Source organism: Arvicola amphibius, chromosome 5 (assembly GCF_903992535.2).
Source record: "Arvicola amphibius chromosome 5, mArvAmp1.2, whole genome shotgun sequence".
Classification (NCBI taxonomy): domain Eukaryota; kingdom Metazoa; phylum Chordata; class Mammalia; order Rodentia; family Cricetidae; genus Arvicola; species Arvicola amphibius.
Window position 1 is genome coordinate 17,504,756 of NC_052051.1, and position 24,773 is coordinate 17,529,528.

At 46.6% G+C, this 24,773-nt stretch overlaps 1 protein-coding gene across 5 annotated transcripts in view; it reads left to right on the forward strand.

Moving 5' to 3' along the window:
- The window catches only part of Chd6 (chromodomain helicase DNA binding protein 6), a 178,089-nt gene extending 159,962 nt beyond the window's left edge, over nucleotides 1–18,127 (forward strand). For all 5 annotated transcript variants that reach the window (XM_038332118.1, XM_038332120.1, XM_038332121.1 and 2 more), the window contains 6 exons: nucleotides 3,216–3,367; nucleotides 3,739–3,945; nucleotides 4,803–5,255; nucleotides 7,584–7,772; nucleotides 9,082–9,201; nucleotides 14,900–18,127. In XM_038332118.1, the coding sequence (XP_038188046.1) occupies nucleotides 3,216–3,367; nucleotides 3,739–3,945; nucleotides 4,803–5,255; nucleotides 7,584–7,772; nucleotides 9,082–9,201; nucleotides 14,900–15,790 (2,012 nt within the window). In that variant the 3' untranslated portion in view covers nucleotides 15,791–18,127. The remainder of the gene's footprint in view (nucleotides 1–3,215; nucleotides 3,368–3,738; nucleotides 3,946–4,802; nucleotides 5,256–7,583; nucleotides 7,773–9,081; nucleotides 9,202–14,899) is intronic.
- The last annotated feature ends 6,646 nt before the right edge of the window (nucleotides 18,128–24,773 follow it).

Sequence of the window (24,773 nt, forward strand, 5' to 3'; positions counted from 1 at the left end):
GTATACAGAATTGTGTACTCATATGATGGGAAGAGGGGTGCTGGGGGAAGCCATGGTTGCTAGTTTTCACTCCTAAAATGGACCTACCCACCCACACTGCGTGGGTAAAACCACAAGGTACAGGTCTTGATATAGAGATTCAGCAGAGCAGTTCAGCTTGGTCACTTCAGAGAACTGGGGGTGACTATGTACAGTCACAGTGCCTCTACTGCATCAACCGTATGGTGTAGCAGGGACTGTGTGAGTGTGTGTGTGTGTATGTGTGTGTGCAGAAGATGCAAACTGGCAGCCAGGGAAATGCTTTGTTCCTGCACTAGATGTATCAAACTAGCTGAAATAGAGCAGCTTTGGGACCTCAGAGACCTGCAACTAATACAGGTGCCATTAATTTGCAGGAACTCCAAAAATACAAGTCAAGTTGGCCTTTGTTGAGGTGAGCATAGAAAGCAGTTGTTCGTGTCATCGTCAAAACCCTGTGCTTTATGTCAGGGCATTTGTGTTAGATTTCTTTTAGAACTGAACACGAATAAAAATAGCAGTTATAAACAACTGAAAGCATAGGTTTGATCTTTTTAAATGGGGAAATCTTAAATGGGGACTCAAGTTAGAAGGAATTTCAGGCCTGATGTGGTGACACACACCTTTCATCCGACACTCAGGGGGCAGAGGCAGGTGGATCTCTTGAGCTCAGAACCAGCCAGAGTATGCAGTGAGACCCTGTCTCAAAAAGGCATTTCAAAACTTAAAAATTCTGGGTGACTGAAATTTTTTAGACTTTGTGGGAACATACAGTGATGAGGGCTCAGATGAACAACAGCAGTGGTGTTTACTTCCTTAGGTTCAAGAGGCATCAGCGGGTGAATGAAGCAGGTCATTTATTATTGCCATTGTCTGGTACTGAGTGTGGTGTTCCAGGAGTGAGACAAGCGTGACCTCTATTAGAGAAGAAAAGCCTGACCATCTTGGGTTATGTAGCTTCTTTTTGTTTTTTTTTTAATTTTTATTTGTGTATGTGTATTTGGTGTATGTGTATGTACACATATGTGCCTTCTACCTGCCACTGAAGGTGTATGTGCGGGTGCACTCACCTATGAAATCGTGTTTGGAGGCCACAGTTGATCACTCTCCATCTTGTGTTTTGAGACAGGGCCTCTCACTGAATCTGGAGCTCACCTTTCAGTTAGATCCCAGTGAGCCCCTGGGATTAGCCTATCTCCTCGGATTTCCCGGCATTGGGGTTAGGCCACCATGCCCAGCTTTTATGTGGGATCAGGTCTGGGAATTCAAATTCAGGTTCTGATGCTTTCATAGTAACTTTGCACAGTAGTTTGCCCACTGAGCCATCTCCCTAACCCATATAGCCATTTTTTTTAAACTCCTACCTTAAAGTTTTTGTCATTGTGATTAGTAACTAATTGAACCCAAGTTAAAATTTATAAAGTCACTACAGTAAAGACTTGGAAACTGAACTGAGAATTACTTGATGGACTTGTGGTCAAATCAGGCCAGGAGGACCTGTCCGTGACCATGCCCCAGGCTTCCTCTTTACCCAGGCCAACAAAAATTGTGCCATGTATCAAATTAGATTCATAACACTTTTTGGACCTTGTTATGGTAAATAAATAAATACATGAATAAATAAAAAGATGAGGTATTGAACATTGAGACAGATGAGCACAGGGTAAGTGTGAGTTAGGGGCAGAGACGTTCCTCCTTTCTGCGGGGGTCAGTGAGGCTGGCAGCTTTGTGATACTTGGATAAGCACCAGTGCAGTGCAGACCCTGGAGGGCACTGCCTACAGAGGTGCGGAAGAGGTAGTACAGGGGAGTCAGCCCACTCTGGAAACTAGAAATCCTGCCCTCCTAAAGAGCAGTAGCTTACCGGTGCTCTTTTAGAGTCTGCCCCTTGCTTCAGACCTTTCAGTGATGCTTCTGTTGACTCCAGAGCAAAATCCAGTTTTATGTCAGCAACTCAGGGTAACTTAGGTGGCTCCTGCTTCCAGCTTCATGCTTTTCCTTACTCCTGGCTGTCTTGGTTCCCTAGCATGCCTTTCCCTTCCCTCACCTGCTTCCTCACCTGCACACCGATTCCCTGTGTATTAACCTACTTAGAATAAGCCTTCCTTGTTATTCCCTATCATCATATCATGTTTTCTTCTCTTCGGATGTTTTACTCCTGGGGTTGGGAGTCTCATTGTATAGCCCAGACTGGCCTCAAAGTCCCAGTCTAACTACTTGGCCTCTGGAATATTGAGATTACTCATGTGAGCCACCATGTTCTGTATGTTTGTATGTATGCACAGCACTGCCACACTCTGGCTGTTCCTTCATAGTTAGTTGTTTCCTATCTTCCCCTGTGAGGCAGGGAGAACGCTGAGGGCTCAGACACTGGCTGTCTTGTTTATTTTTAAATCTGCCAGTCCTAGCAGAACTACTCCTAGGAAAGAGCTGCTATGGCTCCCTGGGAGGCTCATTTCACAGTCAGAAGTAAAACTTACAGGGTCCTTGTCAGGAAAAGAGGTCCAGGTCTCCACCTTGGACATCTCGCTGCCCTCTGCTCGTGCTCTCTCATTGCTAAGTAGTAGGTCTTTGAGATTCCAGGCCACACTTAACAATTAACTTTGACCTTGCCTGGCATGATGGCACACACTTTTAATCCAAAGCCCTGGGGAAACAGAGGTAGGTACATCTGTTTGATTGAACTGTGAGTTCCAGGCCAACCAGGGCTATATAATGAGATCTTGTCTCAAAATAGCAAAAATCTTTTTCCTTTACTTATGCTAACAGTAAAGCTCCTGGCTCATTTACCTTATTTTTTATATGAAACTTGGAGCTTTGTTGGAAAGTCCATGACTTCATCTCTCTCAGTATCATCCCCTTGGTCCATCACACTTCATACCTCTTAGACTATCCTTTCAAAATGTCAGAGTGTTACAGTGTTTGCTGTCATCTCGTCCACTAAACCAGCAAAGGATATTTAGGTAGTCTTAGATGACAGCATGCCTCAGTGGCCCCAAGCAGGATTTGCCTCTATGGTTTAACAATTTAGGTCTCTTGGAGATAGAAAACATGACAATTTGTAGTTTACTTAAAGTAAGCTAGTACTGAGTGGACTAATTGAAAACAGAAGAGACAGATTTAAATGTCCAGACCCTCACATCACTAGCATTTCCCAAATATCTAGTTGTTTGTTTGTTTTTTAACCTGTCTTTCCAGACTACCCAGGAAAATACTCTGAGGAAGAGAGTAAGAGTTCGACATCAGGCATTGCAGGAGACCTTGGGGAAGAGGCACAGGAAGTACGGGCTCCCACCATTGCTCAGCTGCTGCAGGAGAAAACCTTGTATTCCTTCTCAGAATGGCCAAAGGTATCTTCCAGAGCTTGCATCCTCCACTCAGGACGTTCCCGGCTTTGATTCCTTTGCATTAAACTTTATAAGATTCATTTACCAGACAAACTTAGCTATGTACATTTGAACATTAAAAATGATGCATTAAGAAAAAGAAAAAGATCATATTCACCAGACTAATTAAACCATAAGAGGGAATCTTCAGTCGTAGCACTTTTTTATTCTTTATTTTCTAGACCTTGACATTTCTCTATAGGTTATGTAGTGAATGCATCTGAGAACTCATTTCTGGTCAGCTCCTTATGAAAAACTTGACCTTGCTCTCAGGGACTTTGCAGAATTGGATAACTTGAAACTTATTCCTCAGGGCTGCTATTTTTCCCCCCTAGGATCGTGTGATAATTAACCGCTTAGATAATATTTGCCATGTGGTGTTAAAAGGGAAGTGGCCCTCCAGCCAACAGTATGAGCCGTCAGGTGCACTGCCCACGCCAATTTTAACCAGCAGTGCTGGTTCTCGAAACAGCCTCTCAGAGCCAGAAGCAGCAGAACATGGCTTCAGCAGTGGTGCAGCATTGGCAGCCCAGATCCAGAAGGTGAGGTTACAGCTGGTGCAGACTACCAAAGAATGGTAGCCACACCCCACTTTCCATTAAGTCGTTTACTCAACAAGTATTTAGGAGTTTTGGGTTGGGTTTTCAGTCAGGTAGTTAGTGTTAATTGGGACTCTGCACCTTATTCTGTAGACTGTGGTGAACTATTAAAGCTTTGGTGCAAAGAAAAATGAAGTAAAAGCAGGGCTTTATAAACTAGAGCCTGCAGATTGTCAGGGGAAGCAAAGAAAGAAGAGTGGCATACCAAGTAAGGATGCTGCAAAGAAAAGGTTTCAGGCTGCAGTTAGAGGATGAAAAAGGAACTAACTTGGCAGCGATGACTTGAGGCAAGAACAGGTGTCTTCCCTTAGAGGCCAGAGGATGGCAGCAACAGATATCAGTAATGCAGTCAAGGCAGAAAGGGGTGTGTGTATATGGAGGGAAGGTGAGTGACTTAGGAGGTGTTAGCACACGCTGAGTCTGTTTGACTGCATCTTAGACTCGGGTAGGGACCTTGAAAAACTGCTGGCTCTGATTTACTTGGTCTGGTGCAGCTTGGATATTGAGTTGCTTTTGCTTTAACTTCCCAAATGATTCTGATGTGCAACTGAGGCTGAGAAGCTCTGGGTTTAAGCTCGCGACCACAGTACAGTCCAAAGCCTGTTAAAAGTGTAGATTCACCAAAGTAGACTCTAGATTTAATAAGCCATCTGGTGGTTTAGCACTAATGTTTGAGGAGCCTTGAGGTCACAGAGAAGATAACTAGAATAATACAAGTCCTGAGGAAGTGAGGCCTGGAGAAGAAACTGGTGTTTGGTCACAGAAGTTACATTCAAACTTTTTGCCGTGTGTGTTCACAGGAGAGCTTCTTAGCCCCAGTATTCACAAAAGATGAACAAAAGCACAGACGTCCCTATGAGTTTGAGGTGGAAAGGGATGCCAAAGCTCGGAGCCTAGAACAATACTCTGCCACCCATGGGCGTCCCCCCATTGTCCTCAATGGCTGGCATGGGGAGTCAGCTATAGACCTCTCCTGCTCATCAGAGGGGTCCCCAGGAGCCACATCCCCTTTCCCAGTGAACACCAGCACCCCTAAGATTGGGGCTATCGGTTCACTTCAAGGAGCCCTAGGTATGGACTTGTCTGGAATTCTGCAAGCTGGCCTAATCCACCCAGTAACTGGACAGATCGTCAATGGAAGCCTCAGGAGAGACGATGCTGCCATGAGAAGGCGGAGAGGGAGGCGAAAACATATTGACGGAGGGATGGACCTCATCTTTTTGAAGGAGCAAACACTTCAGGCTGGAATTCTGGTAGGTATATGAGTCCATTAGGTAAAAACCATTGTACATAGAGAAACAGATTTATTCTTCAGATACCAACTATTTTAATTACAGATCTTTTACACCTGCTTAAGTTGTCCTTGTTTTCTACCATTATGAAATGCCCTTCATCTTTTCTAGAATAGGTAATACTAACCACCCATTGGTGGCCCTTAATATGCATGCAGCCTAGAAAAGTGGACCAAAGGGTCTTATTTCAAATAGAAGCAACCCAAATCGTCCAGTGTTTCAAAAAAGAGCCATTGGCAAGCAGTTGAATAGCAAGGCCAGGTGACAGGCAGCATTCCCTCAGCATAGTGAGACTCTCCGGGAGTTCAAATGTGGGACATGGAAAGTTGATTCTGGCCTTGGTATCTGGCACCGATATGGGGCACACCACTGAACTGTACTCTGTTCTCTCTAAATCTTCTATAGACAGCCTCTGTGAGGATACCTATAGATCATAGAGAAGCAGTGCATTCTAAACTCAAAGAAGAGCATTGTAAGCCATTGAGGAGGCTGATCCTTTTTTAATCTTGAGTCCTAAAAGATAATCATATTTCATAATTTTAATAGAATAATATTTACTGAGTGTGTAATGTGTTCAAAATCTTTCATAATTGAAGCCTCACAACAACTTAAAAAAATGACTACCTGAAGTGTAAAAGCTTTTAAAAAGGAGCCCTTGAGTGACAGCAGGAAATTACAGGGCCTTGTTCTGTAGATACTGAGAACGTCAATGGTGAACTGTGTCATTGGATTGTGTTTTCCTCTCAGGTTTTGTATATATAATTTGAGAGGTAGAAGGGGCATATCTTTTTCCCTTTCTAGTCCTACACAATAATTTTACTATTTGTTTTGTGTTTTCATTTTAATAGTCTGATATTTAACATATATCTTAACCCCCCTCCCTTTTTAAGGTGGGCAGGGGTGGTGGTATCTTAGTATTGCTTAGGCTAGTCTCAAATTTGTGGGCTCGCTTGACCAGCCTACCTCAGCCACCAGGATCAGTAGGACCCTCCAATCTACCTGTTCTGATTTCATTGGTCTGAGGCGTCCATCACAACACCTCCTTCCTTCAAGCTAATTGCGCGCGCACACACACACTAGCATGAACACATGGAGGCTAGAAGACAACCTTGGATATTATGCTTCAGGCAACATCCACCTTTTGTTTTTTTGAGACTAGGCTCTCACTTACCTGGAAACTTGTCAGTTAGGCCAAACTGGCTGTGTAGTGAGCCCCAGGGATCCACTCCTTCCCACTTTCTCAGCTCTGATGGTACAAGCTTGTGGTTGTTGTTGTTGTTTATTTGTTTTAAGTCTTGTGTTTTGGTGAGAGAGTTTAGGTTTACTTATTCTTATTCTATGTGTATGAGTGTTTTGCCTAAATGTGTATGTATGCACTGTATGCATATGCCTGACCCACAGAGTCTGGAAGAGGGCAGTGATTCCCTAGAACTGGAGCTACAGATAGTTATGGGCTGCCATGTAGGTACTCTTAATCACTGAGCTATCTTTCTTGGTCATTCTGGCTTTAAAAAAAAAACACACATGGGTTCTTGGGACTGAACTCAGGTCCTCATGTATATAAGCTGAGCTCTGTACTTACCAACTATGTACATTCTGAGTGTGTTCTCCCTGCTATTAAAGGCATGTGCCTCTCTTCTAAAAATACAAAGCAGTGATTTTCCTCTTGTGCTCATAGTATTCCAAAGTAGTCATTGGAAGGAAAAAAAATATTATTTTCTTTTCTGGATAGTTTTTAAATTTGTAGATACAAGCACTATTAGCACTATTGTAGGATTTTATCAGATCCATATAGGTATTGGTGTTTCAGAGCTGAATAAGACACTCATTCAAACCACAGAGGAGGAAAAGGTGAGCAAACCTCTGCATCGAATTTTCTGGGATGTAAGAAGTCTGAACAAAGTGCCGGACAGAGGGAGGCAGTGTCTAGGGACAGTGAGTGATGGTGACAAAGGGGTGGAGCGTTAGGATGGAGGTCAAGCCTGCTGAGTAGACAGGTGGAAGGCATTCCAGTGGTGCGCACCTAGCATTCGTAGGAACAGTGAGCAGTCAGTAGTTCAATGGGTTCACATTCAAACACCCAGTGTTGATAATGGTTTGGGAGCAGATGGAAAAGTCAAAGAACACCTACATGTTCTACAGAAGACCCATGATCAGCATGACCAATGAACACCTACATGTTCTACAGTAGACCTATGATCGGCGTGACTAATGTAGAGATTGGTGTTTCAGGAACTCAATTTATCCTTCCATGATTATCTACATGTGCTCATTTTTTTCTTAATCTAGGAAGTCCATGAAGATTCGGGGCAGACTACCCTAAGCACCACCCACCCTGAAGGGCCAGGAGCTGCTTCCTCAGCTCCTGAGCCAGCAGCAGCCAACGACCAGACAGAGAAAACTGCTCCCAGCAAGAGCCTGCTTGACTGGCTGCGGCAACAAGCTGACTACTCCTTGGATGTCCCTGGCTTTGGGGCAGTAAGTGTTGGCTCCTATTACCCCAGACCAGTTAGCTTCTAGTTTCACTGGGAAACTAGAAGGTGGGAACTATTTGGAAGAAATCTGTGTTGAGAACTTTTTCTTTTTTTTCTTGGAGATAGGATTTCTCTGTGTGGCCTTGGCTGTCCTGAAACTCATTCTGGCCTCAAACTCAGAGATCTGAGTGTTGGAATTAAAGTGACCACCACCACCTAACAAGAACATCATTTTTTAAAAATATTTATTTATTTAGTATGTATACAATATTCTGACTGCATGTGTGCCTGAAGGCCAGAAGAGGGCGCCAGACCTCATTACAGATGGTTGTCAGCCACCATGTGGTTGCTGGGAATTGAACTCAGGACCTTTGGAAGAGCAGGCAATGCTCTTAACCACTGAGCCATCTCTCCAGCCCCAAGAACATCATTTTAAAGATTGTCTTTTTGTTTTAAGTTTTTAATGTTTAAATTCTCCAGTAGCAGAAATTGCCAGAGCATGCCAATAAGTTTACATGCAAAAGTTACAAGAACAGAATTTGACTTAAGTTCACCCCTCTCATATCTCCCCAGAAGTGACTACATAATATCTTAAGTTCACAGATGAATCTTTAGGTTGTATAAACTCTCTCTACCACTTGATGAAATTTTTCCAAGTTAATTTATTGTTGCTTCTGCAGAAGGCTCTTTTCTCTGTTGCTCTGGTGGACTTCATTGAAGTCAACTCGATGCCTTTACCTCTTCTTTGTTTCCTCCCAGTTAGGAACCTGCAGGGGGGCTCCTAAGCACTGGTGTTCTTTTTTTTTTTTTTTTTTTTTTTTTGGTTTTTTTTTTTTTTTTTTTTTTTTTTTTTTTGGTTTTTCGAGACAGGTTTCTCTGCAGCTTTTTTAGAGCCTCTCCTGGAACTAGCTCTTGTAAACCAGGCTGGCCTCGAACTCACAGAGATCCGCCTGCCTCTGCCTCCCTAGTGCTGGGATTAAAGGCGTGCGCCACCACCACCCGGCTGGTGTTCATTCTTGGTTCATGCCAACCCCATCTGTTCCTTAAGCTAAATCGACAGAGACAGGAGCACATGTCCTAGATGCACACACACACGACTCCAGAACCAGCTAGTGAGGTGACAGTGAAGAGAGACTTCGAAGAGTGAGCACTGCTGCAATGGTGCCCCCAGGAAGCTGCTGGGCCAGCCTGCTGTCTTGAGTTCTGATACCTCAAGGAGAGCAGTTAGGCTTGGTGTAGAGTTCTGGGTAAAGCACCACCCATATCAGACTGTGGCAGAATGTTTTGTAACATTTTCTCCATTTGCCTCCTAGAGTTTTTCAGACAAACCCAAGCAGAGGAGACCACGCTGCAAAGAACCTGAAAAATTAGACATCACCTCTCTGAGTGGAGAAGAAAGAGTTCCTGCTGTCCCCAAGGAGCCAGGACTGAGGGTAGGAAGAGGGCACTGAGTGTGGGAGCAATGGAACCATCTTGATTGTGCCATACCGTGCACACTTGAGAGAAAGCCCTGCTGAGCAATGTTTAGCCGGATGGTGTATTTCCAGGGATAGGAGGCCAGCACAGAAAGCTTTAACTGCTATAAGTGCCCAGACCTTGTTGAGCAGCTATGTCTCCTGAGCTTATGTTTCCCATCTCCACCTCCTGAACAGTTCGTTAAACCATTCCAAAATCTTTAATTTTTTTCTACTATTTGTAGAGATTACAAAGGATAAAAATCCTTAGCCCTGGATGTCACTCTGTTGTTTCAAATTTAATAGATGCCTTGATGGAAACAGGCATGTCTTACCTAAGTTTTTAATGACCATTTAAGTAAGACATTTCTTCCTAGTGCTTCTGCACGGGCAATGAAAAACAGCTGACTCTGAGCACTGCCCTCTTCCTAATATAGAATCATAAGACTGGAACCAGCTTCAAAGACATCCTCAGAATACTTGGAGTCTAACGAATCTGAGTTAATTATAGCTTACAGATGGATACAAGTTTGAGACAGAAAAGCCCTAACCTCTAGGGGGCGGTAGTGACATTTTCCTTAGGAAACTTTGGGTCCGCAGCACATCATGAGCATTTTATGTCTCAGTGTATCCAGAGGTAGAGGCACTTGCTCTTCCTCAGCTTTCCCATAAATTTAAGCTCTCCTGAACTCTGCAGCTCTTAGGCCACGCCACAGTGTTCCCTGCATCAGCTGCCTTGGTGGGATTGCGGGAGGGTGATTTCTTCTACCGAACTGTAAACACTGCCCACCCTAGTGAGGTCCTCTGCAGAAAGGAGCTGCCACTGGCTTTGCCGCTCTCCCGAGGCTCCACAGACAGATGCCTTCATTCCTCTGGATCTGCTGCCATGGTGCAGCGAGACCTGGTCAGTCTCTCAGGTCTGTCCTCCCTTCCCACCCTTTTCTTGCTTTGTTCTCAGAAAGGCTGTTATCCTTGGACCTTGTGTTACCCACAGACCCTACTTCTGTTCCTATCCTATCTACCCTTGCCCAGTCTTGTCCTGTGCCTCAGCACATAGTGTTTATGGAAGGCCAGGGGAAGACCTCCAGTTTCTTCCTGCATGCCCAGCAGTTTCCCTCATAGTTCTGGAAAGTACTGCTCACCGCTACTTCACAAGCGCTGACCCTCTTGCCAGCAAACCCCTTTCTAATCTTGGAAGCCAACCTCCTCTCTATGGTTCATCGCCTTCCTTTATAAAATAAACACATTTGCTGCCTCTGAGGTGCCTTTTCTACACTGAGGCAAGAACAGGAAGCTTTGTCTGCCTGGCGCTCGGGGCTGCTCAGCCTTCCTAACACATAGGTGGACAGTAACTCTGCAGCTTTCAAAGCATGCTGCCTCTCCTCTCCCAAAGTGGCCCTTACACCATTCAGTGGGTGTAGCAAAAGCTTATAAACAACAAAAACTTGTTTCCTATTGTTCTCAAGGCTGAGAAATTGGAAGTCAAGTGTCTAGTGAGGGCCCGATATTCATAAACATTTTCTGCACCCTCACATGAGGAAGGACAAATAAGCTCTCCTGGGATCTCTTAGGAGGGCACTAATCCCATCCGTAAGGAGCTGGCCCCATGATCTCATCACTGTACAGCCCTCACTGCCACCAGCTTTGCGGGTGGGATGTGAACATTCAAAGCCCAAGGCAGAAACCCTCCCCCTTCTAAAAATAGATTAAAAGCTGGTAAGGAACTTGGTGTGAGCTCAGCATCCTGCTATATATGCTACAGTTTGGGTGAAGTTCATATAGCACCAAGGGCAGCGAGACTTGACTTTGTAATGCCCAGGGTGCAGTGGTTGCCTATCAGCTGCATCTCTACACATTGAGCATATAGAGAGGTCTTCATCTGTTTGTTACAGATACAATATAACTACCAGTTATCACCACTGTCACACGTGTGAAGATTGATGGACTGTGCTGCCAGAGTCACACTCAGATTTTACCAGTGATTCCAGAAATGTCCTTTAGACCTGGCATTGTTTGGCTTTGCTTTGCTTTGGAGATTTTTAACCATATAGTTAGCGGGTCTTTGCCCAGTGTTTTCTGGATGTGCCTCTGTAAGAGAGTGATGAGAATGATTCAGTCCCCCTCCTTTCGTTGCTTCTGCCCAAGAGTTTGAGGACAAACGCCATCATCTGTTGATGAGGCTTTTCTCTGGTCATGACCCATGAGGTCATCTGCAAAGCAGCTTCACCTCCACTCTTCTTGCTCTCCCTGCGCTCTGTCCAGGCCTCTTCTAGAAGAGGAAGCAGGTTTGCTCCCCAGGGTATAATTACCAGGATGGAGAGCTGCCAAAGCCCAATTTGACTGCTGTGTGTGGTCGCAGTGCTGCTGGGAGGGGCACCTGTCTGTGGTGGGCAGCATCTGGGTGGTGAAGTAGCTCTCTTCCACAGGAAGTGGTGTGGGTTGACTTCCTCTATCCCTGTGTCCCACAGTGGAGATGAATCATTCTCTTCCCCCAGGCTTATTTGCTCTCCATACCTGAGGAGAAAAGAAAGAGCAGCCTCCACCTTCCCATCATGCTCTGGTTTTTCAGAGGCCCCTGTGCTCCTGCTGAATCTGTGGCTCTCACCAAGGGCAAGGAGAGGATGGTTTAAGATCTCCTAGAGCCTGAGGAGCCCTTTGCACCTAGTGCGCAGGACCAGGGAGGCCAGAGTCATAAATGAGTTACCCTGGGAAGGAACTTAGTGTAAATCAGTGCTTCTCAGCCTGTGGGTCACAACCCTTTCACAGGGGTCAAATACCAGATATTTGCATTATGGTTCATAGCGATAACAAAATTAATTATGAAGTACCAACAAAAATAATTTCATGCTTGGGGGTTACCACAACATGAAGAACTGTATTAAAGGGTCGCAGCATTAGGAAGGCTGAGAACCACTGGTTTAAATTATGGTAAAGATCTTTCTTACAGCAGATTGTTAAAAATTGGGACAAGGTTTTATTATCAAGTGCTGGACCTGTCTCTCAACAGAAAGATCTTGGAGGTGGAATGTGCCCTTCACATTAGAGAGGTATGGGAAGAATTACAGTATGTGTAGTGTAAAGGAAGAAGACTCCCTGGGACCTCTCCTGAACTCTCAGCTGAAGGCAGACTGCAGAAAAGGGCCTCAGAGAAGCTTTGAGATACAGTTTTACTTAGCAAGAGGGGTTATTGACAAGCCAGGGACCAAGATGGCATGGTATAGACAGGCCGAGAGCAAAGTGGTTTGTATTGGTGAGCTCAGACAAGCTGGTAGAAAATCATCCTCTTAGCAGCCAGGAGTTTATTTCTCGTGAATAACCCAAAACCAGGGTGAGCACTTGCCGGGCACACTCCAGGACAAGGCACATGGCATGGTGTGGTGTGAAAAGAGCCTGGGTGCTTCTCCTACTCGGCCCCCACAGCTCTACTCTGCCGTTCCAGCTCTAAGATATAAACTAAAGCTTTCTGAAGAGCTCTCAGAGTTGCCATCAAAAGTATTTTTGTCCATGATAACTTTTTTTTCTGCAGGGAAGTAGATGCATTCTAGGAGCATCTCTTGGAGCCCTCTGTGCCTGTCCTCATGGCTCTCTGAGAGCCTGAGACCAGTGTCACCAACAGTCATCACTGCTCTTTAAGCAGAGCTCTGTTGAGCATTGTGGGGTTACTTTTTTTTTAATAGTTTTGGGAGAAGAGGGGCAGTGAAAGCAATGGCCCATGCCAGAGCTGTGAGTAAAGTTCCTATACCAGCCTCAGGAAGTGGTAAGTAGATGCCTTACCTGCTCAAAAGCCCACAGTTTAAGTAAGGCTCCAGGCCCTAATAATAGGATTCCTCTGGCCCTGTAGTATCTGTTGGTAAGACGTGTGCCTCCTTTTTCCTCTTTTCTGCTCTCCTGAGGAGTATAGCCAGAACACTGTCTCTGGTTCTCAGGCAGCTGTGGAGCCCCTCCCTTCAGGAAGAGGCACCGGATCAGCTCAGAGATGCTGGGCTCCTCTGCACAGGTGCACGTGGTTCCGCTACACTGCCTTGATGTTGTATCCACAGGGCACACCCAGTTTCACAAGACCCGTCACTGGTGCTGTGACCATCCTGGTTTCACCCTTGCTAGAGTTAAAGAAAGGTTGTAACGTGAGTGCTAGGAGAAAATACAGGGTAGTAGGGTCTCGTGTGTGTGTGTGTATGTGTGTGTGTGTGTGTGTGTGAGAGAGAGAGAGAGAGAGAGAGAGAGAGAGAGAGAGAGAGAGAGAGAACAACTACAACATGAAGGGTTTTTTTAATCACCCTTTGTATAAGAAAAGACTGAGACTGCTCGACAGCACAAGGGTGTTTATCCTATGGCTCCATATTACGTGATAAACTAACATCAGGGACACACAACAGTGCAGGACAGCAGAGAGAGGTGTGTGCAGTTGTGCACAGCCCAGGGATTGCAGGCAGCAAATGGAAAGAGAAATCACTTCTTCCTGTGGAGGAAACAGATTTCTCTCCTTTCAGGGATTCACATTGCCTGCAAAACAAGTTCAGAGGTGGAGCCATTATAATTCCAGTGTCTTCTGTTAGTCCTCTCCACAACCAGACCGTGGGCCCCAAGAAGCAGGTTTCTGCTGCAGCCTCCACTTTTCCTGCCACTGTGTACTCGCTTGCTTATTGCCACCATGTGCTCATCTGTGGTTTTGTGCTGTGTTCCTGCCTGATGAGGCGTGGTGGGGGTGGTCCGTGTGTAGTGCCAAGTGACAGAAGTGCTGACTGCGGAGCTCTGTGCTGGTTAAAATACTGGAGAGTCTTTAATCGCAGCACTCAGGGAGTAGAAGCAAGTGGATCTCTGTGAGTGTAAGGCCAGCCTGGCCTACATAGGAAGTTCCAGAACAGCCAGGGTTATAGAGAAAGACCCTATCTCCAAAATAAAATAAAATAAAAAAAGGTTTTTGGCACAAACCCCAGAAAGAAGAAAATATATACTCTTCCTTAAGGGAAGCCAGAGCCTTGGTTATTTGAGTGACATGTGCCCAGCAGTGCTCCAGGTCCTTCATTTCTACAGCCTGTGTGTGTACATCCCTTTCCATCCCAAGTCACTACTTGCAGGTGACTCAGGAAAGCATCCATGGCCCTCACAGTGTTCCTTCCTACGGGCCGGGGTGCGTGTTAAACACCTACTTTTGGAGACTTTTAAGTGTCACTGTCTTTTTGTTTTGTTTTGAACCAATGCTGACCCTTCCTGAGTCTCAGCTTCAGCTGTAGTGTTGCCCAGTCAACCTTTAAAATTAACTGCATCTGACTCCAAGCCCCTCCCCCAGCACACTCTGCTTTGCTGCTTCAGTGTGACCTTGTGTTGTGAGATGGCTGCTGTGCTCCAGTGAAGAGTTCATGGCTAATAGTCAAGCTGGGCATCATCAGTGCTGGTCTCCAGGTCCCAGCTCTGCCAGTTTCTCACACAATAGAAACTGCTCTTGCCAGCTGGTGTTGAAAGAACTGTCTGATGGGCACCAGCATCTGGTTGCTTCCTTGCCACTAAATCCTCTCAGCCTCTAAGAGTCAAAGCTCTCTGGGCCTGTGGACAGGAGATACTCCCTTCCAATAGAGCCCTGTGTAGAGCTGGGAACAAGCTGTGCCAGTACACAGCTGCAGCCACCACCTGCCATTTGGTAACTTTCAGCAACCAATGTTTCTTTGTCCTTTTTCAGGGGTTTCTCCCAGAAAGCAAATTCAATCACACCCTAGCTGAGCCTGTGCTTCGAGATGCAGGTCCCCGCAGGAGGGGGAGGCGGCCTCGGACTGAACTCCTAAAAGCTCCAGCCATTGTGGCAGACTCTCCCTCTGGAATGGGACCACTGTTCATGAATGGGCTGATTGCAGGGATGGACCTGGTAGGATTGCAGAATGTGAGAAATATTCCAGGCATTCCTCTGACTGGGCTGGTGGGCTTCCCAGCTGGTTTTGCTACCATGCCTACTGGTGAAGAGGTTAAAAGCACCCTGAGCATGCTACCCATGATGCTGCCAGGCATGGCTGCAGTGCCCCAGATGTTTGGTGTTGGTGGACTCCTCAACACACCCATGGCAACCACCTGTACGACCACTGCATCGGCGTCTCTCTCAAGCACAACAAAAAGTGGTACCTCAGCCACTGACAACACTACAGAGGACAAGCTAAGTGGCCGTGAAGGAAAAGCAGACGCTCTGGTTGAAGATAAGTCTGCCCCGGGTCCATTTCCTGACCAGTCTGAACCCACGATAACTACCAGTAGTCCTGTGGCTTTCAACCCGTTTCTCATCCCAGGAGTGTCTCCTGGGCTCATCTACCCATCCATGTTTCTTTCCCCTGGCATGGGCATGGCTCTGCCAGCCATGCAGCAGGGCAGACACTCAGAGATGGTCAGCCCTGAGAGCCAGAAGAGGAAAAAGAAGAAAACAAAGGGGGATAACGCCAACCCAGAGCCTGCATCTGGGTGTGAGAGGGAGCCAGACAGTGATCAGAACTGCACCGAGTTCAGTACCACTTTGCCTCCAGAACGAGAACACGTGGTACAGGCCGGGAAAGGGGGGCTCAAAGACTCCAGTGATGATACCAATTAGAACTTTTTCATTTAAGAAATGATTGTGACTTGTAAGTTTCTTATCCCATAAAGGTTTGTTACTTCCCTCACTTCACCTTCATGAGAACCTGTGTCTCCATCAGTAATATTGCCTACCTAATTTCCTGTCTGAGAACTATGGTAACGTTAATAGTTGCAGGGTCTTGCCATTTTCATTAGATGAGTGCCATCTACCTAGTGTAGGGGACACAGAATTCTTTCTTTTATCCAGTTCATTCCAGCAATCATAGTTGATTCTATGCTTGGTGACATACCTATTCCCCCTTCTCTTTCAAGTCCCACTTATCTGAGGAAGAAAATAGCAGAGAAAGCTGCCTAAGGATTCACCGGGGCCAAAGAGCAGAGATGAGCGAGTGCAGCTCTTTTTTTTGTGAGCAGTTGAATAGGAAGATCATATCAAGGAAACGAAAGGCACAGAGTAGGAAGTGCTGGTACGTGCTTTCTTAGTTCAGGAGTCCCTGTGTTATGATGGTTACTGAGTAGTCTGCAGTGTATGAACTGACGACTGAAAATGCACGAACCGGTGGCTTCTTTAGACCAGGAACCTTCCTGATAGTAGTGCAGTTTCCCCCTTGTAGTTGTTCAGACACCTGCAGCAAGAGGAAATACTGGCCAGCTAGGCAGTATGCATATCATGCCCACTAAATGAGAGAAGCTTCAGCACCTTGTGTTACTACAGCAAGTGGGAGAGCACTGCTCCCCTGGTCCACTAGCACTGCTGGCACCTTATCCCCCGGGACTCTAGCCACTCATTCCCCTCCGTGTTAAGAAACCTGCTGGATTTTATTTTGTGTTCTTTCCCCCAGAGCCAGGCTTTATGGAGCCTGTGGGTGGTAATCGCTCAGTACTTGCTAGACTCTGTCGTCAGTGTAGTGTGGCTGAACACACACACACCACCTTTGACATTACAACTGTGAAAATTTTTTCCCTCTCCCTTATCTTCCAACTCTGTCTGTATCTTAGATTTGGGCCCAGATTCCAAATTGCCAGTCAGGCAAGGTTCTGTGAAGTCAGCAGCGTACTCTCTCCTGCTTCTCCATGTTGAAGAATTGAGCAGGGAAGAGCCCAGCCAGCGGCGCTTCAGCTTCCCATTTTCTTCCCTCTTCCCCCTTACATCATGTCCCTCCTGATGGTCTCTTTCATGGACAGCTCATGCTTGAGACTTGAACCAACCAAGCCCAGTTCAGCTGTCTGAGGCACAGGGCTCAGGGGTGGCCAGGTGGCAGGTGTTCCACCTGTCAGGCTCACTTCGTCGTCACAATTGACTGTTTCTGTTTTTACTCTTCCTGTTACAGTCTTGCTGATTTATCAGAAGGTCTGAAAGTTTGGCATGCTATTTCAGTTTGCATTATTTATTTATGATGATTTTGTCATTGTCTTTTATACATTTGGGTTTATAAATTATGTAAATGTTAAAATGAGCATCTCAAAGAAGTCTGTTAAATTGTGACCGAAAAAAACCAATCAGGTGTATTTTCAAAAAGGAGAGTCCCGGTTTTTTGAATCATAGATATAAACTAGAAATTCTATAACTGATCTATATAAAGGAAGAATCCAAGGACGGAATAAATGCTATTTAATGATGTGTTCGTAGTGTAGAAGGTCTGTGATACTGACAACAGATTTCTTAGAAATGCTGCTCGCTATTGAACTAACATTCTGTTCGGTTTTGCCTCCAGTGGAAGCAGAAAGGGTTTTCAGCTGTTAAATCCTTAAAAAAAAAAAAATCAATATAATTTATTTATGTAAAAGAAACACTCAATCAATATATTTTTGAACCTTTTAAGTACTAATTTTCTTTTTATCAAGTAGAAAAAAATGTATTTGCCCTAAATCCTTAAAATACAAATGCTATAAAAACTCCTGTATCTTGAAAGCCTTACTGCGAATGAGCACTATAGCCGCCAGCAGAGCCTGCTCTTCCTGTTGTCTCATGTTGTTCATGTGGAAAGCTGCTCCCCCAGTCCCCACTCAAACCTCCCAGTAGGTCACGGGTTCAGTGTGGACCCGGCCACCACCAGCATGCACAATCCCTTGTTCTATCTACCAAACCTGTATGTTAACTCGCGGGTGTTTAGGCTTCTGTTGACTGCTGTTGTGACATTGTTTGCAAAATGAAATTGACACTGTGGATTATTTGCTCTGTAAGGCACAAGTGCTTCTTATGATTATTTTGACGTTTCCGAGAGCAAAAGCCAAATTTAAACTCTCTTCAGCAAACGTGAGCCTCTTCATCTAATTCCATGTCCCTCACAGTCATACGTCCTTTGGTCGCTCTTTACCCATGTCTCACATAATAAACTGTCTGTGGTCTGGATCCTGGATTTAAAATGGAAAGTTCAAAATTCAGATTTGTATTGAAGATTTCACTAGCACTTGAATGCCTGGCTATTTGGCCATTTTATGAGTGTATCATGTGTGTACCAGGAATCTACAGTCCTTCCAGGTGCCCAATTCCTTCCCTAACACCAGAACACAAATTAAATTGTGCCACGGAAAGGAGTTAGCCACATCGCCTCTCTCCTTCAGACCCCGTGCAAGACTCCCTCAAGGCACTCCTTTAAGACCACACCCAAAGTCTCACCTCAAACCTGGCATCTCTGAGGGAGCTAGACTGCTGTGGGGTGTGTGTCCCATAAGGAACACCTGGTCTCCTTCTCAGAACTTTCTTTTCTGGGCTGTAGGGAAGCACTTGCCTCCAGAAGGTTATCAGTGAGGCCTCAGTGGGGACAGGACATTACCCAGCCTCATTGGTGGGCGGAGTCACCAGTCCTAGGCATCAGCAGTGGATGGATGAGGTCCCAGGGCCCTGCGTCTGGTTTGCAAGTGAGAAAGTTTGACCACCGGCTTAAGATCTCTAATGGAGGACCAGCATTTAGCTGGTCATTAGCTCAGTGGGTAAAGGGATTGGCTGCCAAGCATACCGACCTAAATTTGACCTTCCGAAGCCACCTAGTGGAAGGAGCAAACCTACTTCTGAAAGTAGCCCTCCCCTGTACACATGTGCACACACACACACACACAGAGTAAACGATTGGTCTTTTGAATCTCTAAGGGAGACTTAAGAGGCTCACCTGGATAGAGAAGAACTAACTCACTAGTAGCATCTTGGTTTTTCCAGGCCTCCGCCCCTGTCCCAGGCAGCCCATCCAAGGGTTAGTCAAGTATACTTCACTAGTATTTTGTATTTCTCATAGGCGACCTCATTTGTCCTTGCAAAGTTGTGAGTGTCAGTTAGGAGGAGACTACATCTAACCTGCCTAATGAAAACCAGCTGCCAGGCTATCCTAGAAGAGGCTGAAGCTAGAGCTCATGGCCCCACTGGCAGAAGACAACGCCCCAGTCCTGGCTTCTGTGATACCAGCCTGGGACCTCTCAACCGGGAAACGAGAACTCTGAAGAACTCAGCTGAGAACTTGGCACTGGGGAAAAGGGCAGACACAAAGCCACGCTCACTGAAGAGCTTTTTGCCTGGCTCCTTCACGTCTTACCTTGTGACTTTGTTCATTTGCTTGGTCTGGAAACCTCAAAAGAATTTCTTTGAGTCAGGATTAAGGTTCACCAAATCCAAGGACTTGGTTTTAGTTTGGTTGTGTTTTTCAGCTTCTCCAAACCCATCATCTGAAGTACAGGCGCTGAATAGCAGCATGAGCCCAGGACATGCTGCTCACGGCTGCTTTAATGGTCCCCATACAAGGTATCTGTGGGATAGAACGGGAAACAGGTGAAGTAAGTCCTGGCTGGAACGAGGAGAGCATGGGACTGGAAACTGAGCGTGGCAGTAACGAATCGGTTTTACCCAAATAGCCTAAGCAGAAGCGGGATGAGAAGGGGGGTGGAGTACCTGGCAGACAGACCTCTGAGGGGAGAGGATCCTTATCTGTGGCCATTTGTATCCTCAAGGGTCTGCAGTAGGATTGACGGAAAGTCAAGTCCTGGATTATTTACTCCTTTAAGTAGCCAGTCGTGAGCAATGGAGTACTTGCTGCAAGTCATAAGACATGTATGTACTCAGGGGAGCGCAGATTGGATTCAAAACACTGTAGGAAACACGCTTTCTGGCCCAGCCCCAGCGCCCCCCACACAAGAAAGGTTGCTTTCTGCATCACCTGTGTTCTGGGTGGGTGAGGAGACCTTTGTAGAGTCTGGAAGAGGGAAGTGGCTCAAGACGCACTACCAGGACTTGTTCAGAATGCTGACTGGCCCTGTCCTATTCTCCATCGGTAAGAGACCACAGGTCCAGAGAGGATAAACAGCTTGTCCAGTCAGCCGCCTGGTCAGTGACAGAGCTGGACTTTGAGAATCCAAAGTGATTCCAGAGCCCTGAATTGACTATGGCGAGTTGTGGGGAGCAGGCTTGCCCTGGAGCTTCATAGAGTAGCTTTAAATGCAGATGGCTGAGGGAGGGGGACTCTGCTGGCTCATGCCCCCTTTGCCACCAGTGTCAGCCTGGAGGCCTCTGGGCTGGGGTATAATCTGGAGATATCTTGGTATCTCCATGTTTGGCCTCATCAGCCTAGGACAAAGGAGCCTTGTGAGATGTGGCTTCCTGTCTGAGCGGGCGTGAGTACCTGCTCAGGTAGAAGGGCCTGAGGCGGAAGCACCTACAAGAGGAGTCAACAGTACCCTCCCACTCGTTGCCTCCCACCCCAGGCAGCTGAGCTTTATGCAGCTGAGGATCACCACAGCACCTATTGGTGCCTCTGTGGGTCACTGTGTTAGGCTTGAGAGACATGAACTTACCACAGCATATGTTGCGCAGATGAGAACCCAGCTCAAGTAGATGACCACCTACCTTTAGTGGCACTACTAGTGAGGAGAAAGGCAAGAATGTGGGACAGTCTAAATGTAGTGCCCTTACTCTGGCTGTGAGCGTGAAGCCAACAGGCCCCACATACCTTTCTAGAGTGGAGCCAACCAGCTATAACCTCAGGCTAAGAAACGACTTCGGATGCATAAACTATGTGAAAACCAAAGGAATAGTTCATGGATATGGAGATTATAACGCATCTAAGCTTTAATTACCATAAATAAAAGTTTGTTAGTACTCAACCACACTCATCCCAGGTTATCTATGCTGCTTTTGTACTGGCCTGGCTGTTGCCATGGAAGCCTGTGGCTGTAAAAGCCTAGGATGTTTATTTCCTGGCCTTTGACCAAGAATGCCTGCTGACCCTCGGCCCACATCAATTTAATTCATAGACTCTGTGTTAAGTCAGTTAAATTATACTCATGAACTCAAGCATGGTCCTCCAGGTGTGTGATCCTGCAATAGAATGGACGATAAAAAACAGACTTCAAAGCAGCCCTGGACTCTAGGCAGCCTCCTGAGCATCCTGCATTCACTTTGAAGGACAGTCTAACCTACCCCACCCTGCCCTTTCCTCACTTTTCCTGTCTTTTGGGGAAGGGGCAGAAGAGGGCAAATTTGAAGATACTGCCAAGAGATGAGATTGTTAAAGAGAAGACCCGGAAAGTACAGAAGGAGAAATGTCAGGGTGTAAGGAAATAACCAAAAGGCAAAGCCATCTTTGACTGGTCAGCAGAGGAGACCACAGGGAAACCTTACAGGGAGACAGGCGTGGCAGATGAGCCTGACATCAGTGCAGAAGTAAAAGCTCACTGTACACCCCCCCCCCCCGCTACAACCCACAGCAAGGCCAGCAAACACCCTGGCTCCCTCCAGCCAGCTGGACTCTGAAATGACAGAGACTTCCATGCTCTCCTACAAGGGAGCAAGCTGACTACACCCTGCATTTGACGATCTGAGAATTGAATGAGGGACAAAACTGACCCAAAGAGTGATTAGATTGTATAGTCAATTCTCCTTTCAGACAACACCAGGTAGAAGGACTTGAGATACTGAGTGTTTGATTCACCTGCTGGCCTGGGTGTGCTGCCACACAGTAATAGCAGCCACCAGTAGCTTAAGAGTGGTCCCAACCTGAGGAAATGCCACAACATTAAAAAAGGAAGATGAGGAATCGCCCATTAACAGCCTATTTGTGTCAGCCCTATGAGCAAAATCGCAGTACTTCTTACCAGACTTAAATTAGTCTCCTTGAGCTGCCGTAACAGAAGCACTTTGTCTGGCAGTGTAAACAGTTTTCCCACCAATCTGGAGGTCAAAAGTCCAAGATTAGGGTTCTGAAATGCCAGTCTGTTTCTGCTGAACACCCTTACTGGTTTGCAGACAAGTGCCTTCTCATGTTAGGCACCCAGAGCAGCCATGTGGAAGAGGAGAGTTCTTTGATGTCCCTTCTAAGGATGCTAATCCTGTCAAGTTGGGATCCCACTCCTTGAAGCACAATTAATAAAAACTCAGAGAACTGAAGATCTTTAAAACCAAAGCAGCCAGCCATTGGCTCTTACCTCCACCTCAGTCCAAAAATGGCGATCCTGCCTCCAGGAATCTCAGAATGAGACTGAGTAGGGGCTGTCTCCTCCCTTCTTTTATTCCTCTCTAGTGCTGGGAATATAGGCGTGTACCACTACTGCCTGATTTCTGTGGCAAGCTAGTGTGGCTTCTGGGATTAGTGTATGTTACTACTGCCTGGTCTATAATGCTTGCCAGTGTGGCTTTTTACTTTTCTGATGCTCGCGCAAATTTTACTTATTAAAATACAAGTGAAATGCCACCACAACCCCTATAACTTCATGCAGCATTGATCAGATCCCCAAAGACCCCCATATCCAATGTAGCCATACTGAAGTTAGGGCCTCGGTAGATGGATTTGGGAGAAAGGACTTACGTTCACTGCGTATCATGACCAGGGTTTGCTCCCAGAGCCACAAAGAAAGATGCGCTTGGTGTTTTTCATCACAGTGGACAAAGGGGGAGTTGTGGACATCCACCTCTGCGGATGCACTCACAGGGATGAGAAGCAGGTGTGTCCATCCAGGGGGCCCTCTGTGCCTCACAGAGTTTGTGAACTCAGATGCCCGCCACTTAAAGACAGATGACATGCCTGGATGACATGGAGACTCAAGGTGGCAGGAGATGATGGAGTCTAGAATCTTGACATTTGATTACTTAACTGGTACCAATTGTTAGGATTCAGGCGTTGTGCTGGCCAGCCCTGCCATCTGGAAGGATGTACCCAGGCTGTATCCTGGCCAGCTCAGGGTCCTAGTCTGTAAGCAAGTGCAAAGGTCCCTTTAAGAGACAAGCTCCACCCACTCCCTTCTCTCTTTCTGCCATTTTCTCTGAGAAGGCAGCTTTCTGACCCTCCCTCCTTCTCTCTTCCATTCTCATTCCCTTTATCTCAAATAAACTTCACACTCAAGCTCTGTCTGTATGACGTAGTTGTCCCTCGCCCCCTTGGGCCCATGGGATGGGACAGCACAAAGGTCTCTTACGCCGCCGTTAATAACACCAATGATAGCCAGTAGCTGCTTTATTTGAATGTGAGCTCTGTGTTGCTTCATACCACATTCAACAGAGCACGGAAATTCGGATGTTCAAATTATTTTTGATGTTTTAAAATACATTTTATTCTTTGAGAATGTCATAGTATATATGATGTGTTCTGTTCAGAGATACCCTCCTACACCCACCACTAACTTCGCCCAAACTCCTCCCACCATCTCTCCTCTCCTTCTCTCTCTCTCTCTCTCTCTCTGTCTCTCTCTCTCTCTCTCTCTCTCTCTCTCTCTCTCTCTCTCTCTCTCTCTCTCTCTCTCTCTCTCTCTCTCTCTCTCTCTCTCTCTCTCTCTCTCTCTCTCTCTCTCTCTCTCTCTCTCTCTCTCATTAGTGTTTTCACTATGTGCATGGGTGTGGGGCCACCCACTGGAGCCTGGGCAGCCCACCAGTAGCCACATCCCCTACCAGCTACCTAGTGCCTCTGCTAGGGGCGGGGCTTCGTGAGCACCTCCCCATCTGGGTTGGAGCCAGACGTCAGGAAGGGCAGCTGTGAAAGAGGGTCTTCCTGCCGTGACAGGGCTTCACACATGCAAACTCACAGCAGCTGCCTTCACAAGGCCTCCACACGATTAAGTTCCCTGGTTTTTAAGTGTAGGCAGTCAGTTCATTTTCACAGTGTGAAGCAGGCAAATACCGAGCCTAGTTCCCAGAACACGTTTGTTGTTGGGTGATTACAGACCCATGGGTGCCGCAGATTCCTCATACATTCTGCAGGCAATAGGGGAATGGAGAAGCAGATTCTGTGTAGAGGGAGACAACTCCCCTGTCCTGCACTGCCATGCCCCCTGCTTTAAAAGCAGGCTGATCAGAAGGGTTCAGTGCAGCACAGGCCAGACAAGTAGCTTAACAAAGTCCCCTGCATCTAACGGGTCATTCGGCCCCACAGCCCAGGAGGCCCTATTGGGGGGCATGACTATGGCACCACCCTGCAGATCACCACTGAACCCTTGATTTTCTCTGGGTGCATCTGCCCTCCAGGATCCTTATGGCTGTCAAAAAGTAAAAGGCTTACTACAGTCCCCTGCAGGGCTGAGAACAAAGAGCCCCACCATGCTTCATCTTTCCTGGCTCTGGCCAGGGTGTGACAGACCGAGACAATGTATCTGCCTGGACACTACTCCCAGCATGCCCTCCCCCACTCTACCTCATCTCTGACCCAGACTTTTCCACTCTCAGGTCTCAGACTTTCCAGACAACTAAGCCGGATGGCCAAGGAGGGAGGGAAGGAGTGATCGGTAGGAGGCAGCAGGGATTGAACACAAGATCCCAGCTTCTCTTGGATCCTGGATCTATTTCCAGCATCCAGGAATCCCCTCCTACTCCGCCAACTTCCCAGTTCTTCCCTGGGACCACAAAAGCCACCCTTCTTACATGGCTGCAGTAACAGGTATACCAGCCTCCATTGAGAGGCCGATCAGACATTGCCACTGCAGTGTGGACTGCCACTCAGGACCACCCCCCTCCCCAGACAATTATCCTCTTGGGACTGTGGAATAAAAGCCTGTACAAACACAGGGGAAGACCCTGATTAGTGTGGGCG